This window comes from Triturus cristatus, chromosome 6, assembly GCF_964204655.1.
Source record: "Triturus cristatus chromosome 6, aTriCri1.1, whole genome shotgun sequence".
NCBI lineage: Eukaryota > Metazoa > Chordata > Amphibia > Caudata > Salamandridae > Triturus > Triturus cristatus.
In genome coordinates this window covers 102,449,934-102,467,937 of record NC_140589.1, presented here as the reverse complement: position 1 = coordinate 102,467,937, position 18,004 = coordinate 102,449,934, and the positions used below count along the sequence as shown (strand labels likewise).

The 18,004-nt window shown below is 45.1% G+C and overlaps 1 protein-coding gene across 6 annotated transcripts in view; it reads left to right on the top strand.

Annotated features, from left to right (window-relative positions):
- TMEM63B (transmembrane protein 63B) overlaps positions 1-18,004 on the top strand; it is a 417,772-nt gene that overhangs the window by 288,029 nt on the left and 111,739 nt on the right. For all 6 annotated transcript variants that reach the window (XM_085610287.1, XM_085610286.1, XM_085610283.1 and 3 more), the window contains 5 exons: positions 1,306-1,396; positions 4,646-4,683; positions 6,356-6,498; positions 12,270-12,321; positions 14,333-14,441. In XM_085610287.1, the coding sequence (XP_085466413.1) occupies positions 1,306-1,396; positions 4,646-4,683; positions 6,356-6,498; positions 12,270-12,321; positions 14,333-14,441 (433 nt within the window). The remainder of the gene's footprint in view (positions 1-1,305; positions 1,397-4,645; positions 4,684-6,355; positions 6,499-12,269; positions 12,322-14,332; positions 14,442-18,004) is intronic.

Here is an 18,004-nt window from a genome sequence, read left to right as displayed (position 1 = left end):
ATAGCATTCAAAAACACAAGTACCACGGGTGAAGGTGAGTTTAATGTCCACCACGGTCAGACCACAGTTCACCAATGATGTATGCCACCTTCCAGAGTTATGCAGCTACAATTAGTGCTTGCATGGACTATCCTCTGCAGACTCTGGTCGCCAATGCTATACTGTTGAAGCGGAGTCTGACATGCTCAGCGCTTCTGCCTCCTACTGGTTATAGATGAAACTGTCAAGCCCAGCCTCCAGCTTTCCATGCTCTCTTGCACTGTGACTACTAGGGTGGCCTTGTCCTTAAACTTTGATTCTTCTCTCGTGTTGTTTTAACCTCCGTTATTTGTGCTGCTCACGGTTGGATATTGTGGCTGCTCGTTGTGATGGCGCCTGGTGCCGCTTGCTGTGCAACAGGCTGCGGGACGGCGCAGTGCATGATGGGAACTCTCTTCAAGGCGGCTTCTGTGCAGGCGGAGCCCATGGTTTCAGGCTAAAGGGCGCCCTCTTGTGTTGCCACTGTGTGTGCCCTTCATCCTTCATGTGGCCCAGAACAGGCTCTAAGCCAGAGTTTGCCCTGGTGGGTGAGAGTGCGGAAGGAGAGCACTGGGTCTGGCCAAAAATCACTCTAAGGTGGTCTGGCCATGATCCTTGTGTCCTCGTGCTGTGAAATGTCTGCTTAACTAATCAGGCTCTCTTTCTCCTTGGTGTTCACGGTGATGCGGCTTCCTGTTCTGCGCCTCCAGTTTTGACTTTTATCTTTCTTTCATTCTCATCAGTTGGTCTTTATTTTTCTCCCCTCCTTTTACCTTTGTTGCTTTTTCACTCTTAAACCATTATTTCTTTTGTGTTATTTACTTGTTTCTCTGAATCTGGTATTTCCTTTTTCCTTTTTTACCTTTCTTTCTGTTCTGCTCTCAATTGCCTTTTGTCTTTCTTTTCACCTTTCTGTTCTGTCTGTTTTTCTCTATTTGATTTTCATGTTTTGTTTATTCTTTCGTTTGTGTTCTTTCTGTATTCTCATGTTTCCTTCCTTTTTCAGTCTTTTCTCATTCGTGGTTTCTCTTCCATGCATTTCATCCACCCTTTCTTTCCTGCACTCTTTTCGTCTCTTTGACCTTATCGTTTCTCTCCTGTTGTTTTTCTTTAAGTCCTGCTTTGGGTATTGCCACATTTTTTTCTTGTTTCATTAAAGCTTTCACTTCTTTATTTCCTGCCTGTTTTTCTTTATTTTATTATAATCCTCTATTTTGATGTCACCTTGCTTTGTTCCTCTCCCCTCATAGGTTATTAGTTGGTAATTTTGTGCTTGTCTTTGTTTAGTGTGGCGTCGGCACTGCACTCTGACAACCATGACCGGTATGAACGACTGACCTCGGTCTCCAGCTCGGTGGACTTCGATCAGCGAGACAATGTGAGTGTATGGTCGCCAAACTCCAGGGCTTTCTTCTCAACGTAGGAAGGTAGCAACGAAGGACCTTCAGATTTAGAAAGTGCTAGGATGTTTCAAGTAGGGGGAGTCACTTGTCTGGGTGTCAACAACAAATAATATCTGGTCTGTTCAGTTCACGCCAGAGGCACCACCTGCCCTAAAAGGACCCGGTCACTTCCGATCTTTCTATAGGTCACTGAGCTCTTCTGCCTCATTGTAGTGACTGGTTTATTCTGGTCTAGTAGAAGGGTAATATAGTATTTTGGGGGTTGGGCTTACCCAAATATCTGAGACCATACCTCATATCCTCATTGGAGTCAATGGTTGGACTTCATTTTTCAATTCCACAAATGGTCCCACATCTCGGTTGGCCATTTCGAGACATGAGCCACGAGACAGGGCGAAGGTCCGCATCTACTCTTTATGTTGTGAACAAAATTGGACCACTGTTCCAAGCCTGGGACCCTAGAGCAGTGGTCTTCAACTTTCATAATGCTGCGTCCCCGTGTAAAAAAAAAAACACACAAAAAAAAAATCATCGGGTAATTCAGTTTATTTCAATTATTCTGTTAAGTTGGCAGTGTTTAAATATGTCTAAACCTATTTGAACATTGCAGTCAAGCTCCGTTACATCTTTTCCACATACTCACAGTCAGGATATAAGTGACAAAAGATGTTTGTGATGGCCCATTACAAAGTGGCTCACTGCAGCTCATTTTTATCACTTAAAACAGAGCACAATGCTTTTATTGGCCACAGCCTGCTGCCCCCAGAACACTTAAGGCCCCCCAGTTTCAAGACCTCTGCCCTAGAGTCATCCACGTCCTGGCTTTTGCTGGGAGAAGCGGCACCAGGACTGATGCCATTAGTTATTTGTTTGCCACAAAGTGCTCTGGGGTGGCCCTGGGATTATTTCTAAACCAGCCAACACATGAATGCTTAGCGGTGTAGAAGCTCCCCGCCCAAGAGCTTGCAGCCTGATGGGACAGAGCAGCAGCCTGGAGCCGGCCTCTCTTTCTGACCTAACATCGGTCTTCTGCACAGTGTAACTCTGAATTTGACCACCAGGGGTGATGTTGCTTCCGGTTCAGATTAATGGGCCCAGATGGGAAATCCCTGTTATTGTTTCCACTTAATTGCCACAGAATATCTCTCACCCTGCCTCTTGCCACCTTCACTGGGCTCGCTGCTCATGAACGAGAGTTGCTTTGTGGTGTAAAATAAGACTTAATATAAACGTTGGCACATCTGATGCTATCCATAATCACAGAAACTTATGCAGACTCAATATGTAAAAGATAGATTTGGTCTAAACAGGCAAAATTATTGGAACAATGTCTTCTTATAAGTTACTGTAGGGTAGTTACATTTGTGATCTTGTGAGTAAAGAGTGATGTAAGCATTGTGGCCGGAGGTGCGTTTGTGCTCATGTGAAGTCTTTGCTGTGGGACCCGGTCCTGTGGTGGCATGATTGACTGTAATGTAAGTCCTTGTGGCGAGAGCTGCTCCTGTGGTCATGTGAGTTGACTGTAATGTAAGTCCTTGTGGCGGGAGCAACTCCTGTGGTCATGTGAGTTGACTGTAATGTAAGTCCTTGTGGTGGGAGCTGCTCTTGTGGTCATGTGAGTTGACTGTAATGTAAGTCCTTGTGGCGGGAGCTGCTCCTGTGGTCATGTGAGTTGACTGTAATGTAAGTCCTTGTGGCGAGAGCTGCTTCTGTGGTCATGTGAGTTGACTGTAATGTAAGTCCTTGTGGCGGGAGCTGCTCCTGTGGTCATGTGAGTTGACTATAATGTAAGTCCTTGTGGCGGAAGCTGCTCTTGTGGTCATGTGAGTTGACTGTAATGTAAGTCCTTGTGACGGGAGCTGCTCCTGTGGTCATGTGAGTTGACTATAATGTAAGTCCTTGTGGCGGGAGCTAGTTGACTGTAATGTAAGTCCTTGTGGCGGGAGCTGCTCCTGTGGTCATGTGAGTTGACTGTAATGTAAGTCCTTGTGGCGGGAGCTAGTTGACTGTAATGTAAGTCCTTGTGGCGGGAGCTGCTCCTGTGGTCATGTGAGTTGACTGTAATGTAAGTCCTTGTGGCGGGAGCTGCTCCTGTGGTCATGTGAGTTGACTATAATGTAAGTCCTTGTGGCGGGAGCTGCTCCTGTGGTCATGTGAGTTGACTGTAATGTAAGTCCTTGTGGCGAGAGCTGCTTCTGTGGTCATGTGAGTTGACTGTAATGTAAGTCCTTGTGGCGGGAGCTGCTCCTGTGGTCATGTGAGTTGACTATAATGTAAGTCCTTGTGGCGGAAGCTGCTCTTGTGGTCATGTGAGTTGACTGTAATGTAAGTCCTTGTGACGGGAGCTGCTCCTGTGGTCATGTGAGTTGACTATAATGTAAGTCCTTGTGGCGGGAGCTAGTTGACTGTAATGTAAGTCCTTGTGGCGGGAGCTGCTCCTGTGGTCATGTGAGTTGACTATAATGTAAGTCCTTGTGGCGGAAGCTGCTCTTGTGGTCATGTGAGTTGACTGTAATGTAAGTCCTTGTGACGGGAGCTGCTCCTGTGGTCATGTGAGTTGACTATAATGTAAGTCCTTGTGGCGGGAGCTAGTTGACTGTAATGTAAGTCCTTGTGGCGAGAGCTGCTTCTGTGGTCATGTGAGTTGACTGTAATGTAAGTCCTTGTGGCGGGAGCTGCTCCTGTGGTCATGTGAGTTGACTGTAATGTAAGTCCTTGTGGCGGGAGCTAGTTGACTGTAATGCAAGTCCTTGTGGCGGGAGCTACTCCTGTGGTCATGTGAGTTGACTGTAATGTAAGTCCTTGTGGCGGGAGCTAGTTGACTGTAATGTAAGTCCTTGTGGCGGGAGCTGCTCCTGTGGTCATGTGAGTTGACTGTAATGTAAGTCCTTGTGGCGAGAGCTGCTTCTGTGGTCATGTGACTTGACTGTAATGTAAGTCCTTGTGGCGGGAGCTGCCCCTGTGGTCATGTGAGTTGACTATAATGTAAGTCCTTGTGGCGGAAGCTGCTCTTGTGGTCATGTGAGTTGACTGTAATGTAAGTCCTTGTGACGGGAGCTGCTCTTGTGGTCATGTGAGTTGACTGTAATGTAAGTCCTTGTGGTGGGAGCTGGTCTTGACGTTGCGTGATCTAACATAATGTCAGTCTGCTTGGCGGGAGCTGTTCTGTTGGTAGCCACAGTCTCTGACGCGTGCCATGACATTCTCTTTTTTTCTTCTCACAGGGCTTCTGCTCCTGGCTGACCGCCATCTTCCGGATAAAGTAAGCAGCTTTACTCAATTACCGCTGTCCAGGAGCCGGAAACCGGGCCAGTTTCCTATATTAGTCCTTATTTTAGCTCCTGTGCCCAGGACAGTGGGAGGTGCGAGTGATAAAGGAGATTGCTCTTATTAAGCTGCCAGCTAGGAGAGTCAGGTCACCAGTGACGTAAGGCAGCCATGGGACACGGGGCGGCGTACAAGCCAGCACCGGCCACGCCCGAGGACCGATGTGCAGCCGGGTTTGCTTGCTTAGTGGACTAATGCACAGGGGCGGAGCTCCAAGGGGGTGTTTGGGGTGTGACAACCCCCTAATGTGGAGTGTCTGTCCGATTTCACCTGGGATGTTTACATGGCCCCACTGACAAATCTCTCTCTCTCTCTCTCTCTCTCTCTCTCATGTTTTGAAGGTCTTAAAAAATGTTGATTCGTTTTGAAGATATTGCATTTTAAGTACCCCTAACAATCCACACTCCTCCTTCTTTCCACTGTCCCTTAATCCCCTCTCATGTCCAGCTTCACATATGTGTTTAAAGAAAATGTCCCTGCGTGATTGTTGGGAATTCCTAAGCCCCCCCCCCTTCATACTACTCAAGCTAAGCTGCCGCTAATGCATCAACTGTAGGGGCAGGTGTTTGACCTCATACTCACAGGTTTAAATCCCAGCCGGTCCACTCAGCCTTTCATCCTTCTGAGTTTGATAAAATGAGTCCCATTGAGTTAGGTAGCAATAAACATCTGTTATTCAGTGCCAAAATATCCTTCTAGGTGAACGTGTGCTTTAAAAATACACGTTATGCTGTGCTGCAAATGGTCTGGCGCGTGGGGTGGTGCTTTGCCTGCAGAAGCAGCCAACAACTGGGATTTCTTAGGCACAGTGATGGGGTTAAAGATGCAGCCATATTTGGAAAGAGCTGAGTGGGAGAAGAATCCAAATTAGGGTGACCAGGCATCCCGGATTTGCCAGGACCATTGCTAATTCTCAACATCGGTCCTGTTCAGTAAATTTAGTCCATATCCTGCTTTTCAGAGAGGGTCGACTGTACACAGAGTGAGGTAAATCTTTATGAGTTCCAGTGAAGGGTTAGTTATCGGACCCTAGCAGAAAGCAATTTAGTTAGCACAGATAATAACGTGTCTAAGAGCGGCATTTAATTCCCCTTAGTGCCTCATTGTCTCCATTTTCTATGTCTGTGAGTCATTTAGTGCCACTCAGTTGATGGAAAATTGTAGTCCTACTTCTGTGTTGTGTGGATGTCCTGGTTTTTGGTATTAAAATGTGATCAAAAAGCTGACAAGAATGATCAGAAAATAAAGGGGGAGGGCGCTGTAATAGCTGCACCTTGTGGTTGGAAAGCTGAGGTCTGTGGTATGCAAGGAGGAGACCTTTGGCCTGCTCTGTGCTCCAAACCTTTTCTACTTCTTTCACATGTTCCACTCCTGTCACATGCCCACCTTGAACCTTTTCATGGTCGCGTTTCAAATGCTCATGACTTCCTCTTTTGTTCTTTCCTTACCCTCATCTTTCACTCACTACCTAACAAGGTTTTTCTTAACTGTCTCTCTACCATTCTTGCCTCAGTCAGCCATCTTTGTCTCTCTCTCGCCCTAAACCGCTTCTCTTTCCTTGTTTTTGCAGTCTGCTGTTTTTATCAGTCTCTCCACTTTTCTTACAGAGACGATGAAATCCGCGAGAAGTGCGGGGCAGATGCTGTGCATTACCTCTCCTTCCAGCGACACATCATCGGCTTGCTGGTGGCAGTGTGTGTTCTGTCCGTGGGAATCGTACTACCGGTCAACTTCTCAGGGGACCTCTTAGGTAAGGGAGAGTGAGTGACCACTAGTGTCTCATATAATAGGGGGCCTCCTAGATAAGCAAGACGTTGGGACTGCCAATATCCCATTCATCGAAAGACCAGTGAGCACGTCCATCAGTGTACCTCCTAAGTAAGAGAGAGTGAGTGACCGCCAGTGTCCCATTTATTAACGGGGCTGCTAGGTGAGAGTGTGAATGATCACCAGTAAACACATCCATCATAGGTAAGAGAGAGTGAAGGACTGTCAGTATCCCAGCCATCAGGAGAATCCAATTTAAGAAAAAACAGAGGGGGTGGGGGCACTAGGAAACTTATACAAGAGCTGCTTTCTTATGTAAGTGAAAAGTGAGAGCTGCCAGTAAGCGTCCCATCGAGGGATTCCCTAGGTAACCAGGTAACGGTGTCCTGCTCATTATTTAATATCCTTTCAGATTCTTATGTCCATTAGACTATTTCTTCTAATATCTTTTGCCGTCTCATCAGTTTTCTGAACAGGTTTTTCTTACTTTGATATGGGATTTGGGGATTACAAAATATGGGTCCAAAACAGTATACGCCTGGTGAAACACCAGGGCCCCTCAAATGCTGTTTTTAGATTCAGAGCTAGATAATAATGAGGCACAAGTATTTTCCTTTGGTATTTATTGAGTACCAAAATGTGTTCTCTCAGGCACTGCCCTGTTCAGTACTGTCATAAAAGCCAGCCGAAATGTTTCACAATCTGATTGTTTCTTCAGTATTTGAATGTGTATTGATAATTTTGCTTTAATTACTTTTCTCAGTATGTTTAAGTCATGTCTCCAGTAAAACAATCTGTTAGACCAGTCAGCTTTAGGGTAGTCTTCCCCCAAACGTTTTGCAGTTTCCCCTGCTGTTTTGATGAACTTTGCCACAGCTAACCAGGCCTAAAGTGCTTGTGCTCACTCCCTTAAACATGGTAAAATTAGCTTACACATGATTGGAATATGTATTTACTCATAAGTCACTGTACACCCAGGATTAGCAAATTAAATGCCATTATTGGGCGTGCAACACTTATTGTGACACCCACTTAAGTAGCCCCTTAAAACATGTCTCAGGCCTATCATTGCAGCCTGTGTGCAGTTTTAAACTGCCAGTTCTACTTGGCAAAATAAAACCCTTGCCAGGCCTAAACGTTCCTTTTTATTATTACATGTGTCTTCCCTAAATTAGGCCCTAAACAGCCCATAGGACTCCGTTAATTTTATTTAAAAAGTTGGACATGTACTTTTAAGTTTTACATATTCTGGTAGTGACAACTGACAAGTTCATTTTGCACTACTGTGTGGCCTACCTCTCTCAAAGGATGACTTTGGGTCACCTTATTACATTTAATATATTAACTTTTGTTTGGGTGCAGGTAGAATAATCATGTTTAATGTCTAAGGACTTGTAATTTAAATTCATCTTTCATGTTAAGTCGAATTTGGTGCCTGCTGCCTGTTTCCTGGGTCTCATCACTAGGTGTGGTTGGCAGTTAACCTTTGTGTATTCCTCCCATACAGCTGCACAATAGGGGGCGCTGGGTGTTAGTAGGATGGGCCATACTAATGAGATGAGGGGGTGGAGCTGTGCACATCCCCACTTGCACTTCAAAGACACTTCCTCAGCACATACACACACATAACTTCACACTAGACTTTTGTGAGTCCAGACATTCTAGGACCAAGGAAGGAGGCAGGAACTTCTAACACTTTGGTGGGGGTAAAACGCCAAAGGTTTGTTCGACTTCAAAGCTGGCACCAGGTTTCAAATTAGGACCCTCAGACCCACTCTTCACTTCGTTTCTGGACCTGTGATGACTCTCCGATGATTGCCTTGCTGCCTGTGGCCTGCTGTGTACTTCAGAGGACTGCTCTGCTGCACCAAGAGGACTGCCATGCTACCTGAAGCCTGACCTGTGCCCTCAGAGGACTGCCCTGCTGCTTTACACCTGCTTTCCTGCTACAACCCAGGGTTACCAGAGTAACCCAAGGGCTAGTTGTCTGACCTTCTGATCAGAGCTCCAGGGACATCAATCAGTTACATTCTTTATTCAGCAACTACACCATAAAAGCACACACAAAACCATAAAAATCATGCACATTTTAAAACAATCCACTTAAAACCTATAAACCTCTACAATGTAGTACATGAGGTCCTCATAATTTCATTATTACATATAATATATAGACTGACACATAGGAATTCTGTCATGAGTCATATTGTTTCCTAATGCTTAAGGCGACTCCAATTACATTTTAAACTGAAAAACATACTTCAGGTTTTGCTAATTGTTGTAAAAAAGAGGAGAGCAGCATGGTATTGTCTAATCTTAGCAGCACGTAGACAGGGTAGTAAGAAGTGCTTACGGGATATGTGTAAAAGGTGCAGAAAAACAAAGTGATATAGTGCTTTTATGCTGCGCTAGGCAGCAAAGGCATATGGGAGGTTGTTCAAAGCAGGTGCCCTGAAAAGGGAAGGCTAGCAGAACATTCAGGGTATTTAAGCTAAGACGGGTTAGATAGAATCTGTCCTGAGTATTTATAACAAGCGTCCTATAGGGTGCTATACCATTAAAAGTACAGAGATCAGAATGGGGCACAACAGTTTGCATAGATTGCTCCATCTGTTTCCGACAATCCTCTCTATAGCAAAAGTAAATATATTTCAATGTTTCCTTAGACACAGACTCCAGTAATACAGTAGAATTATAATACTCTAGAATGCCCATTTCAGTAAAAGTAAAAAGTCCGTTTCAGATGCACCATCCATTGGATATTGGCCACATGATGAAGTGTGAATACATCAGTGATCAGCGATTTTGAAAACTTCTGTACAAAACCAGATTTTATGCTACAAATGCAGTAGGGCAAAACCAACTAAGTCCTCGGGACGTGTCAGCCCAGTTTCATCATGACAGATGATGTTTGCGGTGTTATAAGTATAGCCAAGAGGGTGCTCAAAAAACAGTTTTCATCCTTCTGTAGCGCTGTGGGGTTTAAATAACCCCAGACCTCAGCTCCGTATAAAGTGACTGACAGACATTTGGATTTATAAATGTGTGTCCCTTCCTTCACCAGCTTATGACGAAGCCTGTACGCAAACCTAAACACTGCCTCGATCAAGCTCTTAAACTGCATGCACCTCGTCTTAATTAGATGTCCCGACTGCAAATCCTCATCAAAATGAATCCCCAAGTAACTAAAATGCTTAACCCTGTCAATCTTGACTTCCCCAATCTTATTTATTTTGGTTTTGGACTTTGGAGGACCACAGACCATGGTAACGAGTTTTGACATGCTAACAGTAAGATCCAGAAAATTCATTAAACAGACAAAGATGTCCAGCAATATTTGTAACCCAGTTACTCTTCTTGCGATGAGTACGGCATCCTCCACGTATAGAAGGACAGGGATTGCACGTGTTGGAATTTGCGTCATATCTTTACCACTGAGAGCTATGAATGTCTGTAGGTCAGAATGCACCCTTGACGTACCCCCCAAAACTACCTGATACGGGGGTGGGGGGTGCTTTCTCCATCTTGACCAAATCGTATTTTAACAAAAGTATCCCAGTGGAGGCAACAAAGAAGATCAACTAAAGCCTGCTCAACCCCCAAACTCCTGGGCATGCACCACAGTTTTGTTTGGTTGACCATGTCGAAGGCATTGGAGAGGTCCATAAAAGCCATATGGATGGACCTCGCTCGGCCTTAGCATGCTTCCCTATAATAAGGTTGAGATTAGGGCACTGTGCAACCGTCTCCACACCGTGACCAAAGCCAAACTGGACATCTGAAAGGATGTTGTTCTTCGCAGCCCAAGCTTCCAGCCTTGACAGTAACAGCAGTACTTATATTTTTGACATAGAGTTGATCAAAGAAATGGGACATAAAAGGCTCCAACCATCTTGATCCCACATCTGGACCCAGCCTGAGTGAGTCCTTACCCTCCAAGTGGTGCTCCTCTGCTCTTGGCCCCTTAAAAGTGGTGCTAAATGTGCTCAGATAGCCCAAATCCAAAACATGGACTGAGAACCGAGAGGACACTGAGACCTACTTGCTCGCCGATCCACCCAAGTTGTATCGCTTGGCGACTTGACATTGCGGTAGCTACGTTCTTCTCCGCAGAAGCAAATCCTGGTCAGTGGCTATCTGTGGGAAGCGTATCCAGCCTCCTGGAGCCCTCGTTGCTACAGCCTGCAGCTTCGTCCCGCTGGAAATATTCGACTTCTAAAAAAAAAAAAAAAAAAAAAGAGACTACGTCCGAACGTAGAAATCTTCACCACAACTTTGCCCAGTGGCTCTCTTTCTACGTCTCCATGTCGGACATATTGGACTGCATTGCCCCACCAAACTTTACCATCTCAGATATTTTTTTCTGACATATCTTTTAAGTCTGAAGGTATGCGAAGATGAGGCCCAATCCACTTTGTATATATGAACCGTGCTCCATCGCGGTTGGTCATAACTTTTGACTTTGACCCCTGTCTCGCTTGACTAGATGTCCTTGGTTGGCCCTTTTGATCTTTTATGTGCTTTTTTCACTTTAAACTTTAAAAATTAATGACTCTGGTTTTACTGATTGGATATTTGTGTCAAATAATTTAATAACATGCAGTCTATTTTTCTAAATTAGTGTGTGATTTTTCCTTTGTTTTGTTTTCACTTGATTACTGTATGTGTGCTGCAGAAATACTTTACACATTGCCTCTACGTTAACCCTGACAGCTTTTGTGCCAAGCTACCAGAGGGTTAAGCACAGGTTAATTTAGTGACTTTTTGTGGTTCACCCTGACGAGGATTGTGGCTGCTGCTTGAGTAGAGGTTCACACCCCTCAACCAACAACCCAATTTCTTACAGAGTCACATCGTAGTTCTCTTATCTTTTGGTGGCTATCCTTGTTGGGTTGATAAAATTGTCTGCAAGCGAGGTCTCTCGCATCAGCATTATAATGCTGGTATGTTCAGCAGAGTTTTATGATTTTCCCATATTATCTCACTTAGGATTTCCATACTTTCATACCAAAAAGAGATCTGTACTACCACTGGGAAACGATTAAGGAATCTAGTCAAATACAGATGCTATTTCCAAGTTAAATAAATGAGGTATTTCCAATACGATAGGGACTTCATTTAATTTGTGTTACCAAAAAGCGCACCATGACAGCCCAAATCAGGTAAAATCATTACTGTAGCACTTTTTAGCATTAACCCTTTACAAAGCAGCCACGTGGAAATCACTGCCCACCTGTGAAAGGGTAGTTGTAAGACTCTATTTTAGATGTTCAAGTTAATCAGTCTGTCTTCCTCTTTAAGTCAAATTATATTCTTCAGTGCCCTCTGTCCTGTAACTTCCAGTGCTCTGTTCTCTGTTCTAGCTAGTCTATGAATCTACAGGCAGTCCCAGGCCTGAGGTAAAACAGCTGCTGGGCTGTGAATGTAGGCTCCTGTTCCGGTCACGTGAACCTTGCCAAGCATTCTTACTATGAATGAATGTGCTATCGTGTCTTGGTTCTTCCATCTCAGAGGCTTGTCTGGCTAAGCATCTTTACATTCACTTTGATTTCGCATACAGGAGTACTTTCTAATGTTACTGGCATGGGTGAGTATTCTGAGAGAGCCTCCTCTTGACAGCAGGGAGTGTTCTGCCAAGTATCTTCCTTAGGTGGATATGCTGGAAAACTACTGTTAAAGGTAAATCATATTTCTAGGTGTGCAACATTGCACTGGTCACGTCAACTCATGGGCTGCTCTTTGTGTCTCTTGTAGAAAACAATGCGTACAGCTTTGGGCGAACGACCATTGCGAATCTGGACTCGAGGTATGTAGCTCAGCATCGACGTGCACTTTTTCGCAGTGTGTGGGCATCGCTTTCCGAGTTGCTCTTTTCAGTGCCCTCGCTTATGTGTCGCTGATTGCCACCTCTTTCTTTGCCACTTTTCAGCCTGATCTAAAATGGCACATCTGCCCCTCCAGTACTCATGTCCTTGCCTCTACAGGGCTGTTTATTTCTGAGTGATCCCTACAGCTTTGATTTATTCCTCTGGAACTGCAGATGTCTGCGTTCCATTGAGAGCAGATGATTTCTGGGATTTGTCTAATATGTGTGTCTTTCTCAAACTTTGTATTTTTTAATGAGAAAAGCAATAAGCAATTTGGAAAGAATTATGCCTTTATTATATCAAGACGTTTTAGTTTCTAAGTGTACACTGCCCCATAGGTTCCTTTTACATCTGCAGCACATTTTTCCCATTTCCAGAGAACTTTTCAGTGACCAGACAGGAAATACATATAGAAATGTGGATATGTAGCTGTCAGTAATAGGGTTGCTTTATGCCGCCAGGTGCCATGTGACATCATAGGCTATAGGGAAACTCGGGTGGTCTGTGATGTCACTGAGAGTCCCTTTTCTTGGAACCTTCCTATATGCAATGCTATATTGTGTATGGTTCCTCTTTGAGCCCCTCTCTCTTCTAAGAGGGTCTTGTGAATGATGTTTAGGGGAATCCTGCGGGAGCACAGCATGACTCCCCTTGCCCCCCTAAACTTTATAATAAATGTCCATGGCGTGCTGCCATTTTCCCATCTTCTTCCTTCTTGGCATCTGGTCATAATTTATTAATAAAAAAGGATTTCCTGGCTATCAGCCAACACCTCCACCCCAAGTGGGTGCACCAAAAAAGGAATTGTACCTGACAGTTCCCACACAGCCAACTTCCCTCACCAGCCGTCCGGTGTTTAATTTGAGCCGCTGGTTTCCTGTGCTCGGCACCAGCACTTAATTGCCAACATGGGCTCTTATTACAGTCTGCCACATGGTGGTGCTGTTTCTTTTATTTAAAGATGAACACAACAACACTTTTTATTAATTCAATATACATTAAAAATGACTAGTACCTGCCGCCAAGCCATTTCTGTACCTTTGGGGGGGGCTTGAATAATATGAATTGTCACACCTGTAGGAAGGAGTGTGATGGTTAGTATGTATGTTTGTACTGTCACTGGTAGCGCTGGCCTGGCAATGGGTAGTAAAAGCTGCAGTGGCCTCCTGACGAAGGCCCTGACACTTTTTTTTCTTTTTTTTACAAATTAAGCACTGCCTGTCCTTAATTTGAGCCTGTGTTTTCCGGTGAACTGCACCAACACTTAATTGTAAATTGTCAATTGTTTTGCCAGTCTACCACAAAGTGGCACTGTTTATCTAATTTAGAGATCAGCACAACAAAAGTTGTTTATTAATTCAATATACATATATTAATAATGGCTAACACACGTGGCCCAAGCAATTCTTACAGTTTTGGGGCCTGGAACAGTCTAAAATGTCACACTTGTAGGAGTGTGAGTGTTAGTAGTAGTGTTGATACTGTCATTTGCAGTGCTGGCAGGAGAAATGTGTGATGCAGGCCGCAGTGTCCTCCGGACGAGGGTCCGGATACTTATTTATTTACAAATTAGGCACTTCTCTGCTCCCTCTTGCTGGTTCTGGGATCTAATGCAAGGCTATAGGATAGGGTGTATTTATACTCTAAAAGGGAAACTAACTAACCAACAATCCCTTTCATGTATTTTAAAGTGCCTCAGGGGCTTGCTTGGAGCATGCTGTCTGTCTTTGACTTCACTTCCTAATCTAAGAATTTGCATGTGTGAATGTGGTGAATTTTTCATCTTTTTCATCTTGACGTAAATATGAATGAAGTGTCTGACGCCTTCCGCTCTCATGGCCTGGGCGCCGTACATGGCGCTGAGCTGCCCCATAGAGTGGGTGTCTAAGTGTCTGGGTGTCTGTAGAGTGCTTTGCAATCATCTCTCCTTACCTTCTGTCCTCTGAACAGGAACAACCTCCTCTGGCTGCACACCTCCTTCGCCTTCATCTACCTCCTGCTGACGGTGTATAGCATGCGGCGGCACACCTCCAAGATGCGCTACAAGGAGGACGACTTGGTAAGCCTGGCCTAGGCTGGGGCATCAGCATCCCCGGACCGTTGTTTTTATTTATAAAAATGACTTTGTGGCGCTCACTGAGACAGGATGGATCAACAAATGTAAATGGAGTCCTTGGCTTTGGAAGGATGGTTAGTGGTTGCTAAATTGACCAGTGTTGTTGGTCCAGTTGCTCCTGGGTGGCATCACAGTGAAAATACATGGGCTAGTCAAAAAAGAACAAAATGGAACATGTGGGGGTGAAAAGGGGCTCTGTGCATGGAAGTAAGGGGCATTGAATGTGGCATTACACCGTGTGGAGGGGTACTACTTTACAATCTATGCACAGCATGTGTATCTGCAGCTAAAACATGCTACGAATGGATCATGTTACTTACCCTGTAGGCATCTATATGTCGTGTGTAGTGCTGCAGATTCACGTGCACCCTCCTGCCTCCTCGGCAGGTATTAGATGGTGACAAAATACCTTCAAATGCAGCATCTCCAACAGAAAACGCTTAATAAGCAAACTATATCTTCACTCCATACATGGCAAGGGGAAACACAATTTGCGAACAAATAAAGGTTTCGACACGCACAATGCAATGCCTTGGAAGCGGGGTGGGGGGGTTCAAATCACGCACGACTGCCGACTGTAAAACGTTCTTGATGAAAAACAACTTGCAGATTCCGGGCCCAACACTAGATGGCAGGAGTATGCATAGCATGTGAATCTGCAGCACTGCACGAAATAAATAGATGCTTACATGGTAAGTAACATGATCCTTCCTCCCCAACATTTAGAAGTCACTTCCCTGCTCTGGAAGTCTGACTCCCTTGCCTCACATAGTGGTAGTAAGTGACTCCCACGGTACAAAACCTGAATGTTGGTGACCGGCTGAGGAGCGAGGCCCATTCCTGGTGGGTGGCCTCCTCCAAGTGAGGCAGAAGGTAGAGATGTCCGTGTTATTTATAAGTCCCAGTCTTGGCTCGGGGGTTGGAGGGACAGAAGTGGACTTCAGCCATTTTAAAAAGACATCCTAAGTACAGTCGTGTTTACAACACCGTGCAAGCTAGGGCAGTCATTGGCTTTCTGCCTCCTCTGTGCGCTTGCACTTTGGCATTTTAGACATAAAAGCATCCACAGAAACCTACAGGAGATGAAAAGGGTGTGAGGCAATCTCAGAGGTTGCTGTGCCTGTGAACTGCGGCTTCTCATGTTTCACAGCCCGTTTGTGCAGGCGCTTTTCAGATGCAGTCAGCTTTGGTGCACGCGTTCCCCCAGCTTCTCATATCTTGCAGCCTGTTGGTGCAGGCACCTCTCAGATGGTGTCAGGTGACGGGGCACGTGTTACCTCAGCATCTCATGTCTCACCAGAAGCGCAACTATGGCCAAATTCCGGGGGGGGGGGGGGGATAGGGGCTAATAAAAATTTCGGGTAAGGCTAATTCTTCCAGCAATAGGCAGAGTGGAGATGCAGGGGCTCTAAGAAGGGGTGAAAAAACAACAAAGCTTCATTAACATGTAAATGGTCTTTTAAAGACCCGTGAAGTACTCGGATGCGGCTGCAATAAGACGGACGCCAGACCAGCCAGCCTACTGCAGCTCAAAAACTGTCTGTGTGTGTGCCCGGGAAGCTGTCTCAGTGGGAAACGGGCAATACAATGCGGCCGTTTCAACGCATAACCACGCATGTATTACAACGCATGCGTGGTTACAACGAAAGCCTTTACCACGCATACCTTTACTGCGAAATTCGTAGTAAAGGCATGTGTGATAAAGTTAAAAGACAAAAAAGGGGGGCTTGGGGGGTCTCACCCCCCCCCCCCCAAAAAAAGCGTGGGATTAAAAAAGAGGGTTTGGGGGGGCACCCCCAAAATAAAATATAAAAAAAAACGCACCTGATTCCCTTCTTTTTAAGAGAGATGTGGAGGCAATCCACGTCATTAGAGGAAACGGAAGGACACTTCCACTTCCTCTTAACGACGTAGAACGTCACCAAGGAAGATCGAGGAGAGGATAGGTATGGGGGAATGAGGGGGTGGTGTCGCAAAGGGGTAAATATAAAGGGAAGATTTTTAGTGCGATATCCTTTAACAAGAAAATGCCATTAACATGCATAATTAAAAAACGAAAATCGTTGAAAAAGTATGCGTGGTAAAGGCATTTTCGTGGTAAAGGATATTCGTGGTGATGGCATTCGCGTTGTAACGGATGCGTGGTAAAGGCATGCGTTACAACGGAATGCGTTGTAAAGTCATACATTCATCTCAGCCCGGGCTGACACCCACGACAGGGTGGGGCTGAAACCCTTTGATTCCAATTGTCAGTGCGCGCCTGTGTCTCGCAGCCTGTTTGTGCAGGCACCTCTCGGATGCAGTCAGCTTGAGGGGCATCTGTTTGTTGCCTCTTTAATTTGTTGGAATCTGGCTGTGCCTCATGCTCTCACTTGCCCCTTACGCCTTTCCTATTCCCATTGATATGGAAATAGCGCCATCTGGCGGCCAGACTATGCACGTGAAACTGTCTGTGCTGAAGCACCAGCCACCTTCCAAGGCCCTCCAAGTGTTGGTTGGAGCGGAGTCCTGAGAATCGCTACATTTTAAGGTTTTACGACCAATAAAACATTAACATTTTTGATTATCTACTTAGCCCTTTATCGATTCAGAAAGGTTTTTCCGAATAGCTAACTGGGTTTCGAAATGGTTTCCGAATCGCGGTGTGGAAGTGACGTTTTTTAGATGTCCCTTCAAAATATCCATTCATTCATACCCAGATGTATGATTGACCAAATACCGACTAGCAAGTTGGCTTGGTAACTAATTTGCAATGTGGAAAGCATCCCCTTTAGACCCCTCCCCCTTTGCTAATCATGTGGCCGCTTCAGAGGGAGTAGGGTTGGGCCTAGGGGATCACTGCCTACTCTCACTAAAGTTTTTCAAAGTTGAAACCATTTTTTAAAAAAATTTTTAACAGCCTCATTTATTTTAAGGAAATTGGTCAGCTTAATAAAAAAAAAATCAGTTCTGAGATGTAAAGACATACATGGTGGTCAGCTGTCCCTTGCTGGTCCCCATCCATGTCTTTGCAGCTGATGGCAGTTAATTGCAATTTGTGACCTGCCAAATTAATATTCACTATTAGTACATAGGTCGGTTCACAAAATCAGATTTGATTTTCAAAAAGACGGTGCTCAATTTGCGACTGTTTTTTGTGACTCAAGCGTTAGTACATCAAGCCCTTGGCATGTTACCACAGCAGCCGTATCACCTATTGGACATGGTGATACCGCACCTTTACTGATATGGAAGCACCCTCCTCTTGCGGCCAGGCCATGCGTGTCCGTTTGCATCCTGCACTACTTCATTGTTAGCCCTCTATGGCCCTCAGCCACATTCTAGGTTTCGCTTTACGAGTGGCACAGCGGCGTGGTAATATTGTCTCTGCACAGCTCTCTGCATGCTAGTCCCCATTTACTTAGGTGAAATGGACCGAGCTGCGATATGATCAGTGTATCTGGACAAGAAAAATTTGTTTTCCTCCACATCACCAGGTAGTATGTGGGACTTTGTTCTTTTTTTTC